The 23,709-nt window shown below is 49.9% G+C and overlaps 1 protein-coding gene and 1 long non-coding RNA gene across 2 annotated transcripts; one reads left to right on the top strand and one right to left on the bottom strand.

Annotated features, from left to right (window-relative positions):
- The first annotated feature begins 7,485 nt into the window (after positions 1-7,485).
- Positions 7,486-11,940, top strand: WNT8A (Wnt family member 8A). Its single transcript, XM_048057268.1, has 6 exons — positions 7,486-7,619; positions 7,706-7,739; positions 7,950-8,088; positions 9,000-9,125; positions 9,287-9,429; positions 10,440-11,940. Exons 1-6 carry the CDS (start codon positions 7,549-7,551, stop codon positions 10,998-11,000), a joined length of 1,074 nt encoding a protein of 357 aa, XP_047913225.1. The 5' UTR covers positions 7,486-7,548; the 3' UTR covers positions 11,001-11,940.
- On the bottom strand, positions 9,263-14,115 carry LOC106032799 (uncharacterized). Its single transcript, XR_001205050.3, has 3 exons — positions 13,672-14,115; positions 9,726-9,865; positions 9,263-9,402 (listed from the first exon to the last, which is right to left on the bottom strand). It is a non-coding gene; the product is annotated as an uncharacterized lncRNA (long non-coding RNA).
- Positions 14,116-23,709: the final 9,594 nt, after the last annotated feature.

Below are 23,709 nucleotides of genomic sequence, written 5' to 3' on the forward strand. Positions count from 1 at the left end.
CTGAAGCATTCAGTGCCAAGAAGGAAATAAAAAAGCTTAACCTAAAGCATTAATCCCGGAGCCCTGCTCAAACAGTAGGGCAGCTGTTTGTGACGCCGGGGTGAAGGTGCCAAGCGGCAACACCCGTCGGTGACTTTGGTCTCTGCCCCAGTGAGCACCGAGTTCATAGGTGGGTGCTGGCGGTGCCGCGCTCAGACCTGTCGGGAAGGCGATTTATTGAGCCTCGAGATTAAGCCTGGTGCTGTTCACTCCTCAGCAAAGTAGGAATTGGAACAGCGATAGCAGCAGGGCCGGGAACCTTTCCCTGGTGTCATTACTGGTCTCAAGGTGTTCGAGACCTTCCTCTGTGCCCCGGTGCTGTGCGTACCGAGGGCCTGGGGCCTGCAGAAGAGGGCAGGGGGCTCAGTGCTGCAAGCAGGCAGCTGGCCTGCGTGCTGGCATTTGTGCAAACCACGGAGACCCCAATTTTCCAAGGCTGCTGGTGCCTGGGGCCGGACCCACGAGCACCCAGAGCCCCGGCAGCACCGGGTGCGGGCAGCCCCGTTTGCCTGGTGAGGGCTTCGAGCCAGGCCGGCTGCTTTGGGAAGCCAGCACTGCGGCCATGAGTGAGCCTGGCCATCTCCTCACACTTCGGTTTCACCACGGGTGAACAGGGAGCGAGGCAGCTCCCTCCGGCTCCCCAAAAAAACCGTCCTATCCCCCGAGGCCCAGCGCGGCCCTGCCGCAGGCTGCGCGCAGCGGGGCCGCCCCCAGGGGGAGCCGCGGCACCGGCCTGAGGGGGCCCCGCCCGGCCCAGCCGCAGGAAAAGCGGTCCCAAACGTCTTCTGAGGGTGGCACAGGGACAGAGTCAGCCCCCAGAGGGCCCTAACGGCTCTCTGTGCCCGGGGGATGCTGAGAAGCCGTACCCCCGGCCCCTGTGAACCACTGGGCCAACGTGGAACTGAGCGGCGAGGGCTTGATGCCGGTTCTGTGAACCCAGAGAGCTTGCCCCAAGTTGTCACCTCACTCTGTGCTCTGGTAACGCTGGAAACACCTCCTCCCACCTCAAATATTAACAAATGCTTGGCCCTGGCTTCATCTGTGGGCTGATTGAAGTGTATATGTGAATGTGATGCCAATGCAGCGCTCATTAGGGAATGGCGATACGCAGCTAGACACGTGCAAGAAGACAGACAGGACAAGAAGAGCGTCCTCTGGGTGGGGGAGAAAAGCAGCTGACAACAAAGGGAGCGAGCCCACAAGCAACCCAAAGCCCTGCCACCTTCTTCTGGGAAAGCGGGTGCCCAAAGCAAGTTTTCTTCTTGCTTTGCTTTTCTTAGCAAGACTCAAATCTCTTTTCATGTTGCTCTCCAGCCCAGGCTTCCCCAAAAGAAGTCTCAGTTTTGTGCACTTAGACTCTACTCTGTTCAAAGCAGGGCTGCAATGGAAATAAAGGTGAATTTTAAGAAAATACTCATACCTCAAATCACTATTCCCTTCTGTGACACTCAAAACCTCCCACACTCACTGTCAGAAACACAAGCTAATGCCCAGCACCATCACAGGTAACAAATTACAGATATTTGGGCTCGAGTTTCTCCCCAGGACACCAAGCATATTGGGGGCAAAAGTGACAGAGCCACAGCCACTATGGGACAGTGCAAAGACTCATGCTGTGAAAGGATGGGGAGCACCGTGCAAGCAAGGTTATTAATCCATTAATTTAGCTTGCGTTTGAATGGGAATGATGAAGAAGGAGGTGATAATTTTCCTTCATATCAAGTGCCCAATCTCTTCCCGGACAGGCGTTTATCTGCTGAGGTGCCGCATTTCCAGGATGAGAGATACCCAGGCAGTAACCTATCTGCTGCACTAACACCGCTTTGCATGACGCTTCCTCTAAAGAGGGAGAGAAAAACAAGACTCTCGGCCCTACTTCATCATGCTGCTGTGTAAACAGTCCCATGGGCTTTGAAGGGCACACCTAAAGAGGCAGGTGAGATGAGGCTGATGAGGTCACGGCGCTGCCCAGCTTCACAAGGGTGAAATGGGAGGCTGAGTCCTCTCAAGAGTCACAGAGACCTGAAGGTTGATGAAACCTCAGTGTTTTATTCTACCCTAATTTTCATGGCAGCTCAAGCAGTGGCAGGACAAAGCTCATTGCCCCAAAGTATCTTTGCCTCCTCTTAGGATGCTGTAGAGACAGAGGCACAGAGCAGCCACGAGGGTTTAGTAATCCATCCAGCTCCAGAAGGATGGACAAACAGCCCTCAACAGCCCTTCCCTAGGGGTGGCTGCTGAGGGAGGGACAGCTTCACACTGCTGGAGGCAGTGGGAGATTTTGGGTGGAGAGCAGGATTTCCGTGCACAGTGCAGGCGGGGTGACACAGCAGGGCTCTTACCCAGACGTTTGAGCCTGCAGGCTCGTCTGCCTATTGCCCCGTGCTGGGCGGGAGAGGGAGCTGCCTTTGGGAGCCTGGGAATGGGTGAGAGAGGACGGCAAAGTCATTAGGGCGAGAAGGTAGCGGAAAAGGACAGCTTTAAAACATGCAATGCAAAACCAGGGGGAAGGAAGGGGAAGAAATGCCCTTTATCTGCTTGCAAGTGAAATAGCCTTGTTCTTGCCAGGAGCAATATCCCGGCCTGCTCCTGGGCTGACGTCTCCATCTCAGATGAGCTCCCACCACGGCAGGGTGCAGCTCACCCGCACCTTCCACCCCTCCCGGCCAATTTGGGCAGAGGTTGCAGCCTCGTATGTACCCCAAATATATCCCAGCCTCACATATATTCCCAAAACCAGCCAGCCCACATGGGCTGAACTCGGTGCCTTGCATTGCTGAGGGTGCAAGGGATCGAGCCTTCCAGTACCACCTTGGAGAAAATGTCTGCACCCATAGCTCTTTCTGCTCCGGCAAGGCAAGCAATCAGGCTGAGCTCTGCAGCAGTCGGGGCCAGGCCCTGGGAGGAAGCACAGGGCTTTCTCCATGGCTGACACCAGGCTACTGCAAGACTGGGACCCTGACCCATCTCATTCCTGACACATTATGGTCCTGCAGCTAATTAAACCTTCCCTGATGCAGTCTGAGCCTGTGATTCCTTGCTCTGCCTCTTGCTAATGAAAAAAAAAAAAAAATTCTTCCCTCACTTGTTCAATCTTCTCTTTTCTAGCCTAAAGCCAATGTCAGGGTCATTCCTACAACCTCCCGTTAGGACATTGCACTCTTTCCGAACTACCTTCACAACCCTTGCTGGGAAGCGTCCGTGCTCCCAGACAGGTTGTGACTGGGAAAATCAGAATTTAGTTTCCAAAACTATTTTTTTTTTTTTAGATCCTGAAATTAAAAGAAATAATGCACGAACTGTGCAACCTCAGGCCTCCTGTGGTCTTGGCATTTGGCATCCCAATGGTCTATTATGTTCCAGGAGGTGTTTCCTTCCTTACCTTGGAGTTGCTCGTGGCTCCCCTGATGAATTTCACTGCTTGCCCCATCACGCCATGCATGAGGCTGTGTTGGAATCCGGATTAAAAATAAAAAAGCAGAACTGGTTGCAGTGGTACAACCGAGGGGGCACAGGCTGTTGCATGGAGGCAGGAGCCGGGAGCTACTTACGATAATTTTCGAGGGTCACTAATAAGGCACACCCTAACGCTGCACTGTTGGACTGTTTAGCCTTGTTTTCAGTGAACATTAGGCCACCTCTAATTATGTGCCATAATAGGAATCAAGAGGACTAAGCCCGTGGGATAGGTGTGGTGTAAAAGCTGATTTCAGTTTCACCTGATCTTCAATTAACATTCATTAATCCAAGTGTATTCGTTATACAGGCAAAACTCCCACCAGCACTGGCAGGTCTGGGGCTTGGGTCCTGCGGGCTGTTCCTGCTGCTGGGAACCGCAGCAGACAAAGCACGCAGGAACCTATTTTCTTCAATATGGGAAACTTAGGAGTTGGGAAGACTGAAAAATGAGGGCTGAGCATAGCAGAGGCTTTCACAGTGCTCTGTGATGGATTATTTTAAAGCAAAGTGAAATATCCCCCTGGCTGAGAGGCTGTCTGTGTACAATGCAAGGGTATGGCATCACCCATGGGGGCTCAGGCGGCTTCCCGGGGAGAGCACAATAAAATGCAACTGCTTCTGACATTGCTGACGAGGGGGTGTCTTTCTAATTACCCAGGTGGATTTTATTGTAACGAAGCCAGCAATGCAGGATTTGACGCTAGGGGTCTGAATGTATCACCTGCCCAGGGCAATTTAGCAAGTAGTCTATGCTTTATTTTCTTGTTTTCTGTGCTGGTGGCGCTCACTCCCTGTATTTGCGACCCCCGCACAGACCATCGTTCCTGTTTGCTTGGGTTTCTGCACGCACCACTTGTATAGACTGATTTATCTTCTGCCTGCCTTCCCTTAAAAGCCATATTCTGATGTGAATAGGGTTTTATGGGTGTAGGGGTTTGCATATACACTATTAAAGCCTCCTGACTTAGGGCAGATACCAAAATATTTTAGGACTCCAATCATCGCATGAAAATCACTGGCTGTTTGGTCGCGTAGCAAGAAAATAAGAAACAAAGCATCAACATTTGATCAGTAAAGCCAAGGGGCTCTGGCAGACATCCAGGACACCGTTTCCCAAACAGCGTTCCCTGCTCAGTTGTTTGCAACAGCACGGAGCCAGCGCAGCCTCCGCCGGTGCCACTGAAGCCTGCGGCTCGGGGCTGCCAGAACGCCTGGCCGTTCATTTTCTGCATAACCAGGTAAATTCAGGAGAATTTTTGCTTTTAGATTTTTTTTTTCCTAATCCAAAACCAAACCAAAAGCAAGTTTCTAGGGAGTGGGAAAGCCAAAGGACAACTCCTTTGGTGTTACACAGATGAGCAGTGGGGCTTGATGAGCAGGGCTGCGACTCACAGGCTTGTCCCATGGGTGATGGAAGAGCCAGCACCATGCTGCAATTTAGGGAGCAAAACACTGAAATCAGCATCAGAATAGCTACAGCCAGTACAGCTCTGCCATTTTCTGTCAGCTTTCATGCATGCTGGTCTCTGTGCCTCAGTTTACCCAACTGCAAAGCAGAGAACGCTACATTTAATCTCTCTTACTACAAGGACATTGAATGAAGCACTCTATAAATGGAAAAACCATCAACACAGCAAGAACAAAGTCTGCTTTAATGTAAGGTCTGGATGGTGGGAAAGCCCTGCAGCCAGATGGCCACCCCAGTCCCATCCGTGGGAGCGGGCTGGACACACATCAACGCTGGTGTTGGTGCCTGGGCAGCTCCCGCGCCCTGGGACAGAGCTGGGACTGCAAACAAATCCCCCGGGGCAGGAAGGCTCGTCCCAGCACAGCTCTCTGTCTGCTGACAACTAGCGTAAGTGACAACGTTACAAGTGACTTTTAAGATTCCTGTGACTTTAATTGGAAAAGACATTTATAATAGCCTAGGCAAATAACTGTGTGATCCTGCCAATTGCAGTGACTGCTCGCAGCCGCGCTTCACGCCCAGAGAAGCTGTTATTTTTCTGGCATGTGATAGGAGGATCATGTGTGAACTGACATAACAGACACGCCAAAATTGTTCAGCTGTACGGGCTCTCTCAGACAGAAAAAAAAATAAAACAAAACCACCAATATGCCCCCAGGGACAGCCAGACACAAACCCCAAAATGACATGCATGCATAGAGAAAATGCACAGCAGATTTCCAAGTCATATGCATGGGCTTTAATCAATGAACCTCGCTGATACATGGGAAACACTTCATTCCCAGTAATTGTCCTTTGACAGCTCTAACAAGTAGGATCTGCTCAGGATGGTAATGATTAAAATGCTGACTCACAGAGGGTTTTGCCGTGCTGGCAGGAGTACACCAGCGTGGTGCTCACTTGGAAGGTATTTTGCATCCCTGCTTCTGAACCAATCTGCAGTTTTAATCCTCTGACTGCAAACAGTTGTTTGTGGCTTTGCCGTGCTGACTCCAGGTTTCCCTTCTGCGTGGGCTGGCCGGGGAGGTTCCTCTCGCCCGCTGACAGACACGGGGAGCAGGGCAGGGGGGTCCCTGTGCTCCCCGAGGTCAGAAGGGGCACGGAGCTGCTGGGATGGGGCTGAGGAGCTCCCAGCGCCCCAGCAGAGCCGTATGTGTGCAGGGCCTCGGGCACCCAGCGCCAGGATGTGGAAAACCATGCAGCTGCTCACCGTGCTCGCACACATTTCGCGGCAGACCACAGAGCACTTTGCAATCACGTTTGTGGCACAAGCCTTTATTCCTGCTGGCTCCTCTGCCCCCGGCCAGCACAGCGGTGTGCGGCACAATCCAAGCTGCTGAAACGTCCAGGCTGCAGGCCCTTAGTGCATCACCTCGCAGTTACAGCTGTTAACAGCAGGAGACCAGATGTCACCGTCTCGATGGGATAACGAGAGCAGTGGGACAAGGACGAGCCCTGCGCAGCCACAGGAAAACAAAACGAGAAGTTTCCATGAACAAAGTCTTGCTTCTACTCCATTACAGCCTAAAGGATGTACCACAACTATGGATGACCATAACCATTGATATGTAACACTGTAACATTGATATATAACATATGGATGACCGTAACTATTGAGAGGCTTTTTGGGGTTTCCTCTGATAAGGATTTTCCCCTCCCAAGCGCAGGGGTATGAAGCAGAGGGGCCGAGGCCCTCGCTCGGCTCACAGCAGTGCTCACGTGCACGGAGCCAGCCAGAGCCCGGCTGCTGCCGGGGCAGACCTCACTGCAGGGAAATTGCTACCCCCGGAAAACTGTTCCCCTAATTACAGCGTTGAAGCATGGAGCAAACCACATAAGTGATTCACACAGTGTTCCCAAGCTGCAGCCGCGTAAATTAGAGAGATTTCCAAACACTCCCGCGACGTGCACGCTGTTGTTATCAGGATGGAAATACAGAAACTTTCATCATAAGGAGGCGAGGAGGGGGGAAAAAAAACGCCGTTAAACGACTCTCATCAAATCGAGAAGACCTGGGAGGTCTACCCCCGGTGGATCTGTATAGGAGTGCTGTTAAAACTCCTCGGGGAGCTCTCCTGGTAGGGAGCAGGCGGCTGGCGGGGGAACCATAGAAATGCACCGGTTTGTTATTGCAGGGCGCGCAGGGGCCCGGCCTCTGCTCGCAAGCGGGGTGTGAAAGGGAGAAGGCAAGTGCACTTGGGGCAGAGAGAAAGGGACAGCGCTGGTGTGGAGTGGAGTTAAAAGTCGCCCATTGTTAGGGAAGTTTGCTCTCCTCACATCATCACAGCTCCCGGTGACACCACTCTGCCTTTTGAAGTGCAACATTAGGCGTTTCCTTGTCACCCATTGGCGCAGGAGCTTTTTTACCACATTAAGTCATTGGGTAGCAAATGAATGGGGGGTTTTGACTATTCAGAACTTCACCTTATAAATATCAGGGTTGTAGGTTCCTGCAGCTTTCCTGGACCCGAATATCTCGAGATACATTGGGACTCGGTGCGGCGAGGCGGCCCTGCCCAGAGACCTGCGGCGTGGGAGCTGCGGATCAGCCGGAGGGACCCAACTCCTGGGGTTTGACAGCCATGAGCAGCACCACCTTCCTCATCCTCTCCATCGTGGGCATCTGCGGCATCATTTTCAATGCAGCAGCATGGTAGGATTCAGCAGAAGGGGCATTTCTGGGGGATGCTCTTGAGCCTGTGTTAAGCTGTGCAACTCGTTTTCTTCTCTTCGTTTCAGGTCCGTGAACAACTTTCTGATGACAGGACCTAAGGTAATTAACGCAGTCGCTATCAGCAATTTAAGTAAAGCAATTTTGTTTTGCAAATGGGAAATATTGCTTTTCTAAAGAACCAGATTTCCCAGAGCGTATCGGCTCCAAACCGGGTTGAGTAACAAGGGAAAGGACTCGCAACCCTTCTGTGTCTGTTTTCATGGATAAAAGCTGAAAAGCCGAGGATCTCACACGCGCTTTCCCGTGCAGGCGTACCTGACGTACTCCAGCAGCGTAGCGGCGGGCGCGCAGAGCGGGATGGAGGAGTGCAAGTTCCAGTTCGGGTGGGAGCGCTGGAACTGCCCCGAGAGCGCGCTGCAGCTCTCCACGCACAACCGCCTGCGCAGCGGTGAGTGCCCGCGGGGTGCCTTTGGCAGGAGCCGGGGCGTGCTCTGAAGAGAGCAGCCAGCCGATGGGAAGGCTTTCTGTCCCTCAGAAACCACGCTGGCTTTTCTCCATCTGCGTTAATTGGTCTCACAAACAACGCTAATATTTTTGCTATGATCTATATCCATGCTAAGGTAGAGCTCAGCCCTTCCTGCAGTGCTGGTCCATGGGCTCGCTCCTGCTGCTTTTGTGCCGCATCACAGGGAGCACAGTGCTAGAGGCACCTGAGTTTGATATGGGGAGAATGATATGGGAGATGAAGGGAGAAACCAGGGGCGACTGCTAAGAAACAGCTCTCAAGAGAAAGTTGCGGATATATTTGAATGCTATCTACTTCAGCCAGCATAGATTTTTTCCCAGTGGCGTTTCTATTTGACTCTGTTAGGAGAGCCAGAAAAGAAACTAAAATAGAAGCGTGGGTCCGGACTGCTGTTAGCACAGGTTCAGCCACTGACTGATGCAAGATGAACTATAATTTTCCCCAGCAGGTGAGACCAAAGCAGGAACAAACCCCCCAAGAGAAAATGGCAGGGACAAACCAAGTGCCAGGTGACATGAGGGATCACCAACCTTGGCGAGAGCAGGATTGGGGTGTTACTGTACCATCCTACTGTTGCCAAGAAACTCCGTCCCATGCATGGACACCTGCAGAATATCGTGCCAAATTGCTGAAACTATCGATGCTGAAGCTGGAAGAGATTCCAGTCATGAGCATTTCATTTCTGTAGCACCTTACCTTTTGTGCAAACTGTTTTGTTATTCACTTCTTGCACCTTTGCAATGCTGAAGGTTTAACAATAGAGCTCCCTTCCCAATAACCCAGGACCGGTGCGTACATTTACATGTGACGGCTTTTTTTCTCCTCTCCCCCAGCTACCAGGGAGACGTCCTTCGTGCACGCCATCAGCTCCGCCGGCGTCATGTACACCCTGACCAGGAACTGCAGCATGGGCGACTTCGAGAGCTGCGGCTGCGACGACTCCAGGAACGGGCGCGTCGGTGAGCTGCCGGTGTGCTGCCTGCCGCGGCTGGGCTCCAGCCCCCTCCGAGCTGACAACAAGGCGGGCTGGCGTCATCCCAGCCCTCAGCTCGGTGCAAGTCCTGGAGAAGGATTCGGTCCGCCAGGGTGGTTCTGTTCTTACCACACGTCTGTCTTGCAGGTGGCCGCGGCTGGGTCTGGGGAGGCTGCAGCGACAACGTGGAGTTTGGGGAGAGGATTTCCAAGCTCTTTGTGGATGCTTTGGAAACAGGACACGACACCCGCGCCCTGATCAACCTGCACAACAATGAAGTTGGGAGACTTGTAAGTCAAATATTAAAAATAATTATAGTAATAGTAGCAGTAATAATAATAATAATAAAAACAACAACGTCTATATTGAAAACAACAACAGAAAGCCTACTAGACTGCTCAAGTCCCCTTCTCTGTGACAATCTAGGCACTGTGCTATTTGCCTGGGGGAAAAAAGCCACAGCCAGAATCCGACCATAAACCTGAACATGAGGAACTGCAGTAAGATTCAGTTCCAGCATCTGTAGCGTTGTGCAGCACAGTTAACCGTGAACACTTATTCAGAAATATGCCAGTTTTATACTCACGTCTTCTGGTCTGTAGCACAAGTACCAGCCCACATTCCTGCAATAGGCATTTCCAAGATACTCAGCAGGGGAAGCCAGGTGTGAGGAAGAGTGTGGTACCCAGCCCACAGAGGCTGCCGGCTCTGGCCAAACCTCCTTGTCTGTAAAAACAAGGACGGCAACATTTAACATACCTATCTCATAGGGTGTGTCGAGGCGTAATCTCACATAGATACCAGTGATTGGGACCTTATAAATACCAGAGGGAGATGGGTAGATAATATCTGTGAAGTGCTTGGCCTGGAGGAGACGTGTAGAGGTTTGGTGTCATTACGTCGCAGCGCTGTTTCACACATTTTGAATGAGATCTCTGTGCGAGGTGATGGGTTGATACGCCGATGAGAGAGGTGAGCTGCAGACTGGGACGTGCCAGAAGGGCATGACCCTGCACGCACACCTTTATCCTGGCCTGGAGAAACAGCTCCTGGAAGGGCTGGGGACAATAGTTTGTGCCCACTTGTTATCTCTGTCCTTTAATTAGCGACAAGGACAGACAGATGTTTGCCTGGAACTGAAATAAAAGCATGAGTTCATGTCTTGGAAGGACCTGAGGTCCTGTCCAGCACGAGCCACATTTGACCCACTGCCCCTGAAGTAGAAGCACCATCTATCCCATTTTTGAAATGTAAATGGTAATGACCTGCTGCTTCTAAATTCTCCACCTTTTCTACCCAGGCTGTGAAAGCTACGATGAAGCGAGCCTGCAAGTGCCACGGGGTGTCGGGCAGCTGCAGCATCCAGACGTGCTGGCTGCAGCTCGCTGAGTTCCGAGAGATCGGGAACTACCTCAAGATGAAATATGACCAAGCCCACAAGCTGGAGATGGACAAGAGGAGGATGAGAGCCGGCAACAGCGCCGACAGCCGCGGGGCCACGGCGGAGACCTTCCACCATGTCCACGCCACGGAGCTCGTCTTCCTGGAGGACTCCCCTGACTACTGCACGAGGAATGCCAGCCTGGGCCACCACGGCACCGAGGGCCGCGAGTGCCTGCAGACCGGCAAGAACCTCTCGCAGTGGGAGAAGAGGAGCTGCCGGCGGCTCTGCACCGAGTGTGGCCTCAAAGTGGAGGAGAGGAGGACGGAGGTGGTCACCAGCTGCAACTGCAAGTTCCATTGGTGCTGCACGGTGCGGTGCGAGCAGTGCCGGCAGCTGGTGGCCAAGCACTACTGTGCCCGCCGTGACGCTGCCGCCACCAACCACATCAAGCGGAGAAACAAAGGCCACAAGAGATAGAGGAAGGCCTGACGCTGCCGTGCCCGGGATCACGAGATGGACCTTTGGGTTTCTTCACCTTTGGTGGCCATCGCCATAGACGAGGTTGGGAAGGAGCCTTCCCTAGGGCACACAGCAGGGATCTAAAAGGGGTTTGGAGGTCCAAGTGGACAATGAGACTGGGCCTTCTCTGAATTAATGCTGTGAGATCACGAAGCACAAGGCATGGGTGCTGAGGGACCACGGTCCTTCTGGTTTCATGGTTTCTCCTCAGTATTTACTAACAGCTTCTTTCATTTTGGGAGTCAATTTGTGTATCTGATGGAGGGAAGACGTTCACCTTTTTGGTGGCTTCAGCTCATCGCACCACCGCCAGCGGTCAGCCCAGGCCATCAGCAGTGAGCAAGGGTGGGATGGGCACTGCAGCCTGAATTGGTCCCACTGGGCAGCTCTGTCACTGCCACGGGCATCACATCACCCATGGTGTTCCTGCACAGGTCATGCTTGTAAATACTCCTGGTGGAAAATTCATGCACTTTCTGATGTGAGAGGGATTTTTGCAGCACTGTGACTTCTATTAGCACAACTGCAACTTTTTGAGGGCTTTGATAGGTTTACAGACAGTGTTTACAGTTTTTTTCTTTTTATCTTTTTTTAAACTTTTGTGATTTGGTACCAGAACCCCTGCCCTGAATGGACAGTAGCTTCATGTATTTGTACCAAATGAAATTAAGCAGTTTAAAATTTCTTTACCTTTTTTTTTTTTTAAACTAGCAGATAAGAATTCAGAATTCTTTATGCCTAATACTGTTTATTAATAAGTTGTATTATTGCTTAGCACAATCTGTTTCCTCTACATATTTTGAAGGCATCCCTAAAGAGCTAGATTTTGGACTGTATTTTGCAATAAACACCATCATGAAAGCAATTGGCTTTTTCCTTTCAGGCTTCCTAGCAGCATGACTCCAGGTGTAAAACCACCCATTTCTATGCAAAGCCCAGCACTTCCAAGATTTCCCATCATCATTCCAAAAGTCACTGAAGTCAGCGAGAAGCCTTTTCCTTCCCAGACCTCAATGAAACTTGGCCCCAGCCTTCAGTCCCCGGAGGGTTTGCTTTAAGACCTATCGCTGCAATATCTAACCTTTTCCAAGTGCTGAGTACGCAGGGTCGCACCCGCCAGAGCCCATTTTGAAGCTCCCGAAGCCTCTTTAGTTTGTCTGCGGCCTCAGTCCCCCAGACAACACGAGGCTGCCCTGCTTTGATGTGGAAAGCATCGGCACTTGCTGCACAATTCTGCCAGGCACGAGAGGAGCCCTTTGAACTCCGGGCAGGAGAGAAAACTTGGGGACAGCTGTGAATGCGTCTGCTGGCTCCCTGCTGCTCGGGTGCGGCGGCAGGGAGGGCGGGAGGGGGCTGCTGCCATCCCCAGAGGGTCCTGCTTTCACCTGGGGGTCTTGGTGTCACCACGGGGGGAGGCAGCCCTGCCAGCACGTTGGACCCACACTACCAGGGCTTTGATGCCAATGTGTGCCGACATCCCATCGGCTTCCAGTGCAAACGCAGCCGCCAACACACGCGTGAGCCACAGCAGGAAGCTCAAGGTGTAAAACGCAGACGTCGGGCAGCAGAACTCTTGCACATGCATTTCTTTTTTCCAGCAGACGATTTATTTAAAGGGGGAAGGGCTACACCAGCCTGCCATCAAGTTAGGGGCCTTCTTTGCTGCCCTCAGAGTAGCTGCTTCCAAAACTTCCATTACTAACAGGCCACACTACCACAGCTAAAAATAAATAAATCAAATTTTGTCACTGTTGCCACAGCAGCATTTGTTTGCAACCCCCCCAACATTTAGACTGAACTAGAAGTGATAAAAACCAGCAAACAAAGCCCCTTTCCTTCACCGTGCCCGCAGGCCGGCCTACGCGCACAGTGGTGCGGGCTCCATTTTGGAGAACCGGGCCCAGGCCCCATGGGGCTGCCCAAGGGCCCCAGGCTGAGGCTGCAGTGGACACAGCACAGCGCTGCCATGGGTGCCCAGAGGCAGGAAGATATTATTTCACCAGGGTAACGGGTGAAATATAGAAACTGTGTTACTGCATGGCAGGATCGGGGTTAATAAATTGCCCAGGTCAAGCCTGGCGGACGAGGGCTCCCCATGAACTGCTCTTCCCGCTTCCCCCAGCCCGGAGCCAGAGTCTTGCTGAGCCAGCACTCGGCTCTGCTGTGTTGCATTTAGATGTTGGAGATGAAGTCTCCTTCCCTGAATTTGTCTAATTGCCTTTTTAACCCATTTATATTTCTGGCATCCAGACTATCCAAGGCAATGAGCGTATCTCATGCAAAAGCCAAAGACCACACACAAATTGAGGAGGACTTGGGGGAAAGTTAAGTACCATCTCATGATATCAATTTCCACTCTTTCTATAGCTTGCTCAATTAATACTGAGCCTGAACAAACACAAAAGACAGCGCTATGCCTTAGAGCTGCACCTTGACAGAGATATCACAGTCCTTGAGAAGCTGAAGCTCTCTCTTCCTCCCCTTGTTGCTTGGATACAATAGTCATCAATTCTCACTACACTCACTACAAAACAATAGAAATTCAGGATCATCCTTATCCATCACGTGCTGTCAGGGAGCCACTGTACCCCTGAGCACCATTACTCATTTTCAGGAACCACACACTCACCACATGCATGGGGGCACAGGGTAAGAAACCCCAGGCTACTGGCAGGGCACGATCCAGGCTGATTTCACCACCTCAGCAGCGGCTTTACTGGAACAGCAAAACTCTGCGTATCAGTTTTCAAAATAAATAATGACACACAGGAAAGCAAAGTCCCATCATATGCTGGCTTGCAAAGACTTGCTCTCTAACCACAAGCAAAGAGCATTTGAAGGGACCGATGATGTCTTTAAACCTGAATGTATTTACTCTTGATTACCTGAAGTCAGCTCAAATCTGGGACACTAATACCAACCACCTGTAAATCACTTCATGCTTGAAAAAAAAGGATGACCTGGCTTTATAAACCCTTGATGAGGAATCTGACTGCCATCCCACAGTCGTAATAATGATCCTAAATAAAAGGAACAAGTAAAAATCTTAATCTGAACCAGGTGCAGCAGGTGCCACAAGAACTCAAAACAAAATCCTGATGCCTATCCCCAAAGGGCTGTCACCTCTGCCTCTCCCCTTTGAGGGCAAAGGCTCCTTGGATTGTGGCATTGGGTATTGTGGGGTGTCACCCAATGGGGACACTTTGGCCACAGTTGCGGCCTAAACTGCTTGGACAGTGTTGGAGCAGCCCCGGCAAGGGTAACCTGCTTGCTAAGGGACACCCAGGACAGAAGCTGCCTTGCCCTGAAGTCACTGCTCTTGCTGTGTGGGTTCACCATGTGAAAATCAAGTTTATTTAAGTCACGAAACGCTTCACTGCTGACTGCAGGGGAACAGGACAGCATCTGCTTGATATATCGACAAGCATGGGAGGAAAATGGAGCCAGAAGGCCACGCACTGACAAACCACTTGTGTAGGTGGTCTTTGCGAAGTGCCTGGGAGGTGGCTGTGCTTTGGCCGAGCTCTTCTCGCTCCCTGCGGGCTCCCAGCCCAGCTGCACGATGCTCTCCTCCCTCTGAGCCCCACCACAGCCCCGATTGTGCAGCCCAGCCACTGCTCGCAGCAGCCCTCCTCTGTCCAGGCCTGCTTCGCCTCAGCTGTTACACTCTTTGCTGGGTGGATTACCTTTAAATCATGCTGCCAGTGCCCTTTCATGGATTATAATTCTGTATGAGATGTTTGTGCTGTATCCTCCCCCCGTATTAAAGTGTCAGGAGTACATCCCCGGGCCATCCATCTTTAACACTTCCGCATGGGCTTGGCAATTCTCTGACATGAATATTATGGCTCTCAATGCCGCGTCTCCATCACTCAAGCTGACAAGTGTTAGATTCTCCTCTCTTCAACAGGGTAAGTGACCTTTTCATATGCAGCGTAGATTCCCGGTCACGCTGCAGCTGGTGCAGCAAAACCAGTGAGTGCCAGCAATTCCCTAAAGTCTTGAAAAACAAGTCACAGGTCCTTTTCGACTTGCAAAACCAACCCTTAGCATGACAAAGTTAAAGGGCCTTAATCAGCCCCTGGTTAGCCCCTGCTAATGCCATTCCCATAGAGGAGGATGAAAAAGCATCTGTGCAATGCCTTCTGCAGGATTTATTAACGGGGGTTTTCAAGGAAAGATAGGGAATTTGGGTGTCTGGCTTGTTGGAGTGTATGGAGGTTTTTGTGAGCAGTTAGTGACTTTAAAATCAATTCTGACCTTAAGCAACACTTTTTAAACTGAGGTGCTTAAAGTTAGATCCCTAAACCTCCCCAGCTTGATTTTCAAAGCTGCTAAGCACCTGTGCTTCCCACCCTGGACACGGGAGCTTCACTTCAGCGGTGCCTGGGAGAAGCAGAGGGAGAAGCCCACCCTCCACAGCCTCTCCGGCCCATCCTTCATAGCTGTGCTGCAGCGAGGACACACCAGTCCACACTGTGAGGCAGAAAATGAACCCACTGAAACAGAACTGCCTGGCAATTCAAGTTAAAAATCACGTTACCCTGGGTTTTTGGCTAAACCGGTGCCTAATACTTTTCCCTTTGCAGAGCAGAGGTAGTTTCACAGCAACTTTGCCACCTTCCCACTACGAAGCTCTGTGCAGTGGCTCATAGCCAGCACAGCCCAACAGAAACTTGTTAACACCTTTTCAGCTCAGTCTTATTAAAGTCAAGGCAATTAACAGCCTTGCTATTTACAAAACAAATCCTCTCTGCAACACCTGAGAAAAAGCATTACAAGTGTTTCCCAAACATTTCTCAGCTGGGGAGAACACCTACAATAACTGTCTACAGGGAGGTGTTTCATCTTCTCTCCCTGAGCAGAGAGGACAGCTCCAGGTTCACCATGAGTTTGTGTTGCACCCTCGTTTAGGAGGCCTGGCCAGCACGGAAGGTCCCCCTGGAAGGTTTATAATCCAGGGGAAAGACGCCTACAGAAAGCCAGGGTGGGATTTTGTTGCCCACCTGCTGGTCCTTCCTCACGTCTGCTACAGGCAGAGGCGATGGTGTACAAGACCTGCTGCTGGATGAGCAGGTTGCTCCCCTCCAAAAGCATCTCCACAGGTGGCTGGGGAGCAGTGGGTGACACGCTGCAGGTTTCCATCTCTGCTGAGCGATTTGCAAGCTTGTGTTCTGCCCTCTCCCCCCAGCCCCCTGCCTTTTACAGTTCCCTGCCTTCTCCTAGGATACATCCCATGCCCCCACTTGGTGAAACAGTGCCCTGGCTTACAGTGCAGTAAATTCCCCCTCTTCAAACAATCCCCAAGGAGATGAGCCATTTAACAGAAGATTGATGGAATAGAGACAATCATATAAATGTAACCTGCAATGTACTTTCAGAATTAATTCCTTCCTCCTTTTCTCTCCCATCCCACTCCCCAAACACGCAAAGCTTTCCTTGTGGCCCATAACTTATGAGCACAAAAGGTGATGGAGCCTAAAATATTATTTGGGTGCAGAGGTGACTGCTAGGACAAGAGCACTCCCAGTCAAAAAGGACTCAGTGCAAACACTTCAGGGGCTTAGAAAAGATGCTGTCTGAAGCCTGTATCCTGTCCTGGCCCCAAGTCAGCTCTTCTAGGGGCTCTGAAATGTGGAGAGCAAAGAGGGAGTTGCTGGTAACTCCAAGTGCAGTAGGGAACACAGACTGATGGCTGCAGCTGGGAAACGTTCACCAAATGCAGGCAGGAGGTAAGAAGAGCACCAGTTGTGTGGGACATGGCCAGAAAATGAACGTCAAGAAATCTAAATCTGATGTAGAAGGAGAATGTAGAGTTTTACAGGAGGAAGACATCATGGGAAATCTTGGGTAGTATTTCAGCTTTTCTTGTCTTTCTCTTTCTAGTCTTTCTTCACTGTCCTATGCAACATTAATCGAAGCCACTTGTAGGCACGTCCAGGAGAGAATAGCTCGTCAGGGGACATACACAGAGCCTGGACAGTATACGGCCCTTAATTTCCTCCTCTGATGCTTTCAATAGCTCATGGGATGCCATAAAAGATGATAATGATGAGGCCAGAGGAAAGACTGTAAAACAAAGGGGCACGAGCAGTTACCTCACTTGGGCTCAAACTCAGGCCATGCAGGGGCCGAGTTTGCTGGTTGCAAGCCCTGCTGCTGGGGACAGCGGCTGCGCGCCACGTCCCACCACAGGGCTGGTACCAGTGCTCAAACCTGCGCTGTGAGGAGTTACACGGCCTGAAACGTCGGGTTATGAAACCCGTGGGACTCTTGTCATTGATTTAGATCTCACCTGATGCTTCACTTGGACACAGACAAGGGTGAGGACAGCAGTTCTCACGTTTCTTCCTAATTCTACAGACTTTTCTAACTTACAACACTATGGCTCCTGGCCCGACTCTTCTGGGTGCTTGTCCCTCATGAATACAGCTGACAGCTTTAAACACAATAGTTTATTTTTCTCTCCCTTTTGCCCAGTGTCTTGGAGCCAAGCCTCCTCTGACCCAGCTCTCCATCCCCACTCCTGCCAGGCAGACACTTCTGCTGGCCAGCTGCCACCAGCTATTACAGGGACAAGGCACCTCCTCCCTATCACTAAGTGGATTTCGAAGGCAATAAGAAAGAGAATAATTAAATTAACTCAGTCCCAAATACCTCCCGAGGTGCTGAGCATTCCCAGCACTGCAGCAGCACGGCGAGCAGGTAATACCGGTCGGAGGCAGGCTGCAAACGTGGCTCCAGGGCACATCTGGGCTGGAGCGGGAGCAGGCCGCAGCTGATCCTGGCTGAGCGCTGGGAAGCGCAGCACCGAGACGCTTGGGGTGGCTGTGCTCAGGTCCAGAAGTAAACCAGCTATGTTTATACTTTGATGTGCTGAAGCTAATAAGCCCTATCCCGGAGCAAACACGGTTGTACTTCTTCCCAGCTCGGCCTACTTTATCCTCACGGTTGTTTCTTGCCCCAAAGGCCTTCCCCCTGCGGGGTGCCGGGGACGTAATCTCAGGCAGGAATCTCAGCCTCTGTTTTACCCAACAGCCTGCTACTTAAATTCCCTGTGAAACATCTTTTGACAGCAGCACGTTCATTTTTTTCCTCCATCTACCACAGACGGACTCGGGCTGCGGGACTTGATTCTGGATTTGAGACAGCCCACCCTTTGGGAGCGCTCGGGTCACCTTCGTCCAGCCCCGTCCCCAAGGCCGAGGTGTGCCCAGGAGCTCGGCTGGGTCTGGCCAGGATCAGCGGCAGGACAGAGGACGTGCCTGCTGCGGAGCTTTATCTCGCTGATCGCCAGAGAGGCCACAAATCACCGTCCAGGCCCTTTCAAGCAGCTGGGAGCTCGGAATTGTACCTCTTGTAGCCAGGCACCGTCCGCTCCAATCTCTCAGAGCCAGGCCAGGTACATTGATAAGGAGATAGTGTAAATGGTCACACAGGATGGAGCCCAAAATTCACCGTTTCCTGTGCTTTAACCCAGCAAGTGCTGTATCAGTGGGAGAGCCTTGTTTGGATCATTTTAGATTATCTCCCTTTCCAAAGGGGGCTGTTCTGGCCAAGGATTTGCCACAGTTCTGGGTAGAGGGCCCCAGACTTCATGTGAAACTAAGTACAGACTGCTTTGTACATTTTCAGCACAAATTTGGTAAGAACTATAATAAAATAAATATTTTGGATGAATAACAAATACTGCTATGAAGAGTCCTGATAATGGCCATTAGTTCCTTCTAATAGAAGGCTGAGCTGAGTTTTAAACCCCAGCTGGCCTTTGGGGCACTCCTACTTTCTCTGTCCCATGAAGATGTCATTAATTTCCACATCTCCATGATTTGTTCAGTATTGTATTAACCACCCTACCTTGTAACCAAGCTAACCACCGAGAAAAACCCTTCAATTCATTCTTTTGAAATTTGACTGCAAAAAGACGCTGACCTCACCCCAGGGAACTATTTTCCTAGAGACAACATTTTCTGGCACTGAAAACGCAGTTAAATCTTCCTAGGCCATTAAATCCACACATGAAAATAGACTTGTGAACGCATTTTTTTTAGCTTCACTTTAAGGAGACATAAATGCATCAAAACATTCCATTAAACCAATTCACACATCTTGCTTATTTTCCCAGACAGGCCTTTTCTTCATTGGAGATACCTGCTTTTGGGTAATTTTTACCTGCTAAGGAGTTGTGGAATAATAGAACTGCCCTTCAGGTACCACTCTCTAGAAGAAATGCCACCCTGGCCTGTGTTTTGGATGACAGACGGCTTTTCACACAGATCTGCTCGCCCTCAGATACTTCTTTTCCACAGCCATATGGCAACGAGGAAGAAAGTAAGGCTTGAAGGCTGGAAAAGAAAAAGCAGCAACGCACTGCTGGGAAAAGCAAATCGGTGCTTACAGGGTGCCCGAGAGACTCGCTGAGGAGCCGTGGCCCACGGTAGCTGCATTCAGCAGCAGTTTGTCAGCGGGGTCGCAGATGTCTGGACAGGGAAGGGCAGCGCTGGCAGCTGGCCGCAGGTCTGCTCCCTGGGTTTTAGCTCCCCGCTGTTCTCTGCTCTGCCAAGCCAATGCCCATCAATCATCGTTCAGTCTCTAGCTAAGGGTCTAAGGGCTTCTCGACAAGAGTTTGATGGCAAGAGGCAGACAGCGAGCAACAGGACATGAAATTTCCAGCCCTCCCGTCTCACCAGCACGTAGCTGCTTCTGCAGTGGGCCAGATATACCCTTTTTTTCTGACATACCAGAGAAAACATGTGCACTTCTCTGCTTGCTAAAGGACACAGATTTCCCAAGCAGCTATGTAAAACACACCAGAAAAAGGACTAATAGTCAAAAACAACAGGAATCCTTAAAAAAAGATGTGGATCCCTGACATAAGGGACACAGAGGCTTTGAGCCTGTTTCTCAGAGGTCAGGCTGTTAACCCACCCAACAGCCCTTGAGGAACTGGAAGAAATGACCTGGAGATTTCACCTGGGTTGGCAACAGGCCTCGCTTCCTGAGCACAGCCCAGCTGCTAGCACCGTGCTTCATGGTCCTGGCCTGTTGCTGCAATGGAGCATTCCTCATCGCGAGTCCTGTCGTGACAGTGTTCTTTCACTGAAATGGCTCCAATAGTATTTATATTAAAAAAACTCCAGGTTACACACATAAGGTAACTGATGACAGGCACTTCTCGCATTTCAAGTTTTTAATTTTTTTTTGTTTGTTTTTTTCTAAACCTCTATGCATCATTCCAAGCATCTCTTGACACCAGTCAAGAGTTTTGTTTGTTTGCTTCCTTTACCTTTTTGCATAAGAGGTAACTGTTTCCAGCAGAAAGCAATTTCTGCCTAACTTCACTGCAGGTCTGCTATGCATGACATGCAAGTGATACCACTGCAAATAAACAGCTGGGGAAAAGGGTGAGTAATGCAGTTGCTTGGCAAAGAATCACAGCAGCTTGTAGTCACACTTCGAAATTTTAGCCTGTTGCTTGCTCTGATGCTTACAGATAGGGGATGCTTAATTAAAAAACAAAACAACACCGACAAAAAAACAGTATTGGGTGCCTCCCCTGACAAACAGCTTCACCTAATGAAGGTTGTGCACATTCCCACCCTCATGAGACTCTCATAAACCCGTTTCTACTGGGGCTCTGAGCTCCGGGGAGGCGGCAGGCACACAAAGCAGCACCCAGCCCTTTTCTCAGACAGCTGTGGGCCCCCGCAGCCTCCCCCAGGCAGGGCAGGCGAGGGGGATGCTCCACCTCACTGAGACAGTGCACACTGTAAGGGAAAGCCCTGGGAGCTGAAAGGCACCATAGAACTGCCCTTGGGACTTTCTGGAGAAATCCCAGCAGGCCCAGATTCACCTGGCTTTTGCTTCTTGCTCCTCTGCCCTACCAGCAGTACATATTCGGGAACACCGAGAGGCCACCTGGAAATACCTCCAGCCTGTGGACAGGTTGGATTGTTTCCTCCCAACTACAGTTTTATCCTTTTTGGGATGTCAGAAGAATCTGGCGTCGTCAGACCTGGCCTCAGTCTCCCATTATCTCAAAACATCCTGCACAATGCTTTTAATTCCCTGGCTGTTTGTCTGGAAGAGCAGACAGTCTGCTTCCTAGGCTCTGTCACACTGGATGGTGGAGAAAAACAGATGTAATCTGTTTTGGCAGTGGTACACGTTTTCATATTACTTTGCTGCTACGTTTATCTCCACTGATTTTTTTTTAAAGTACTTGTGCAGGGTTCTACTCATTTGGTGTACTTACAAGTACTCTTTCCACAGTAATCACTTAAGAGGAACAAAATCATTTGATACTTGCACTGGAGAACCTTTTTTTTAGGGAGTTATCTGCTCCATGACATGGAACACATGGGCCAAGTACATTGACATGCCAGAGCGAGATAATTATGTCAGACTTAGGCATCTAAGGGAAAGATGTACAAGAGAAGGTTGTAAAAGAGGGAGAAAATTTATGCTTCCTGCAATGGTGAAAACAAACTTATCGATTGGGCTTGAGAGAACATGAGAAAAGAAAACTTGGTCTTTTCTACAGGAAAAACTGCTAGAATTCAGAGGCCTAAGCCAGACACAGAGCCCACAGGGAAGCAATGGCTCAATTTAATTCATAAGCCAAGTCCAACTATTTTAGCAAAAAGCAAACAAACCACAACAATAACAACAAAAGCAGGCAGGAAATCAGTTTCCAAGTGTTTCAGCCAAGGAAAGATGCCCTACCCATGGAATCGGGTAGTCAAGCAGGCTTACAGTACGGCTCCGAGTCAGATAAGGGTCAAGCCCTGAATAAACCACGTCATGAGCTTTCACTGCTGATCACAGGGGCATACCCCCTTTTTATGTGGGCCACCACTTTACATCCAAAGTGGGGATCTAGGTACCTTCTCAGTAAATTGGCCCTGTATTTATGCCATTCAAGAAAGCGTTAGCTCTTTGAAACTAGAGAGTGATGACAAAGGAGCTTGATTTCCACAAAGGAAAGTCGGGTATAACAGCACTGACGGCAAGGACTGGACTGCCCAGTCTATGTAGAGACCAGAATACCCCAAGGCAATGCCTCTGCCTCTCTCTTCTGCAACCACGCTTGCAAGACTTCAGTCTTCCCTCATCTCCAAGAGCCTCACTGATTTAGCAGAATGGGTTAATTTTGACTCACCTTATTATTTCTTCCAAAGAAAAGATCCAAAAAGTTACTGCATCCCCATTAGGTGTCTGCACCCCCTGCTGTGGCTTGAACTTAAGACACCAGAGGAGCTGCAATATTAGCTGCACTGGAATGTTTTGGTTTTCCCTTGCAAAACAGGCCCATCTCTCCAAGTGTGAAAGTGCTTCAGTTACCAAAACATACTTGCAAGGGGAAAAAGGAAATTTCCATATTTTGTATTTAACTAAAGAACTCCCACTTTTGATGAAAGCAAACAGAAAAAGACATGTCTCAACACACTCCCCTTACGCTATCTACCAAGATAAGAAGAAACATTTAGAAGACTTTTTTTTTTCCCTTCTACAGATTAAACAAATTCCCATCAGCAATTTGTCATCTCTGGACCACTGTGCAAAACCCACAACCTCTGTGAGGAGAGACAAGTTAATGCTACATGTGTGCACATAAAAGACATTTTACTTTTGGAAAAGCCTCCTGGCACCACGTACTGCTATTTCGCATGCAGAGGTGGGTTGGCACATATGAATGGTGATTTCTTTGTGTGTCTGGGCATGTGCAAGCTTTCTCAACCATAAGGAAGAAAACCTGTAGCAGAACAGCTAATTAATACTACGTGACAATGAAAGAGTTGATTTTCATTGAAACTGTACAGATAAATAAATATCCAATTTCTTGTCACTACAAGGGAGTAAAAATCCAAACCTGTCAATTTATACTGCCAGAACTTTACATTCTCGGATCACATCCAAACTGACATAATATCATTCACCTTAGTAGAATTACGCCAGATTACAGTACTTAAGGATGTGGTTCAGCATCATTATGTGTAGTAAATCTAGAAGAGTACATGTAATACTGTTCATTTCATTTAGAAAATATACTTTATATTATTCCCTTTCCCCCATATTAGCTGGTGAAGGTCACAACTCTTGTCTGCACCCAGGAAACAGCAGTTACAGAAAAAAATAGCTAGAACATTTAATTGTTACTGCAGAGTGCAATAGGGATAGTAATACTTGCAAGGTGGAGGCATAGGGAAATATTTTATTTCAGTATTGTAGGAACAGAGAAAGACGTAGGCAGTTGAAGCTGAGTTTGCAGAGAATAGAAACATGCCTATCCTTATTTGGCCTTTTCTCTACCTGTTCTCTTTGTTTTGCAGCTCCAAAAGACGGCATAAGTGAATGTGTTGTGTGGTTTCCTCCTGGATCTTTGCCTTTAGTGGCTGTAGACAGCAACACAAAACAGTCGGAGATGCCATTAGAGCATGGAGACATGGCTACTCTGCGTGGCAGACTCATCTGTATCGCTGGAGCTGAATTACTCCAGCTTAGGAGTTGCACTCCAAATCTCCCTGTTCAACACAGACACTAAATCAGAACTATGCTGGCTCTGTTCATTTTCACTTCCACAGTTGAAGCATGACTTCTCAATCTCCATTACAGATCCCCAGCCTCCTTCTCCCAGAACTGTGCTACATAAAAGTTTTCTTTATGA

This window comes from Anser cygnoides, chromosome 14, assembly GCF_040182565.1.
Source record: "Anser cygnoides isolate HZ-2024a breed goose chromosome 14, Taihu_goose_T2T_genome, whole genome shotgun sequence".
NCBI classification, from domain to species: domain Eukaryota; kingdom Metazoa; phylum Chordata; class Aves; order Anseriformes; family Anatidae; genus Anser; species Anser cygnoides.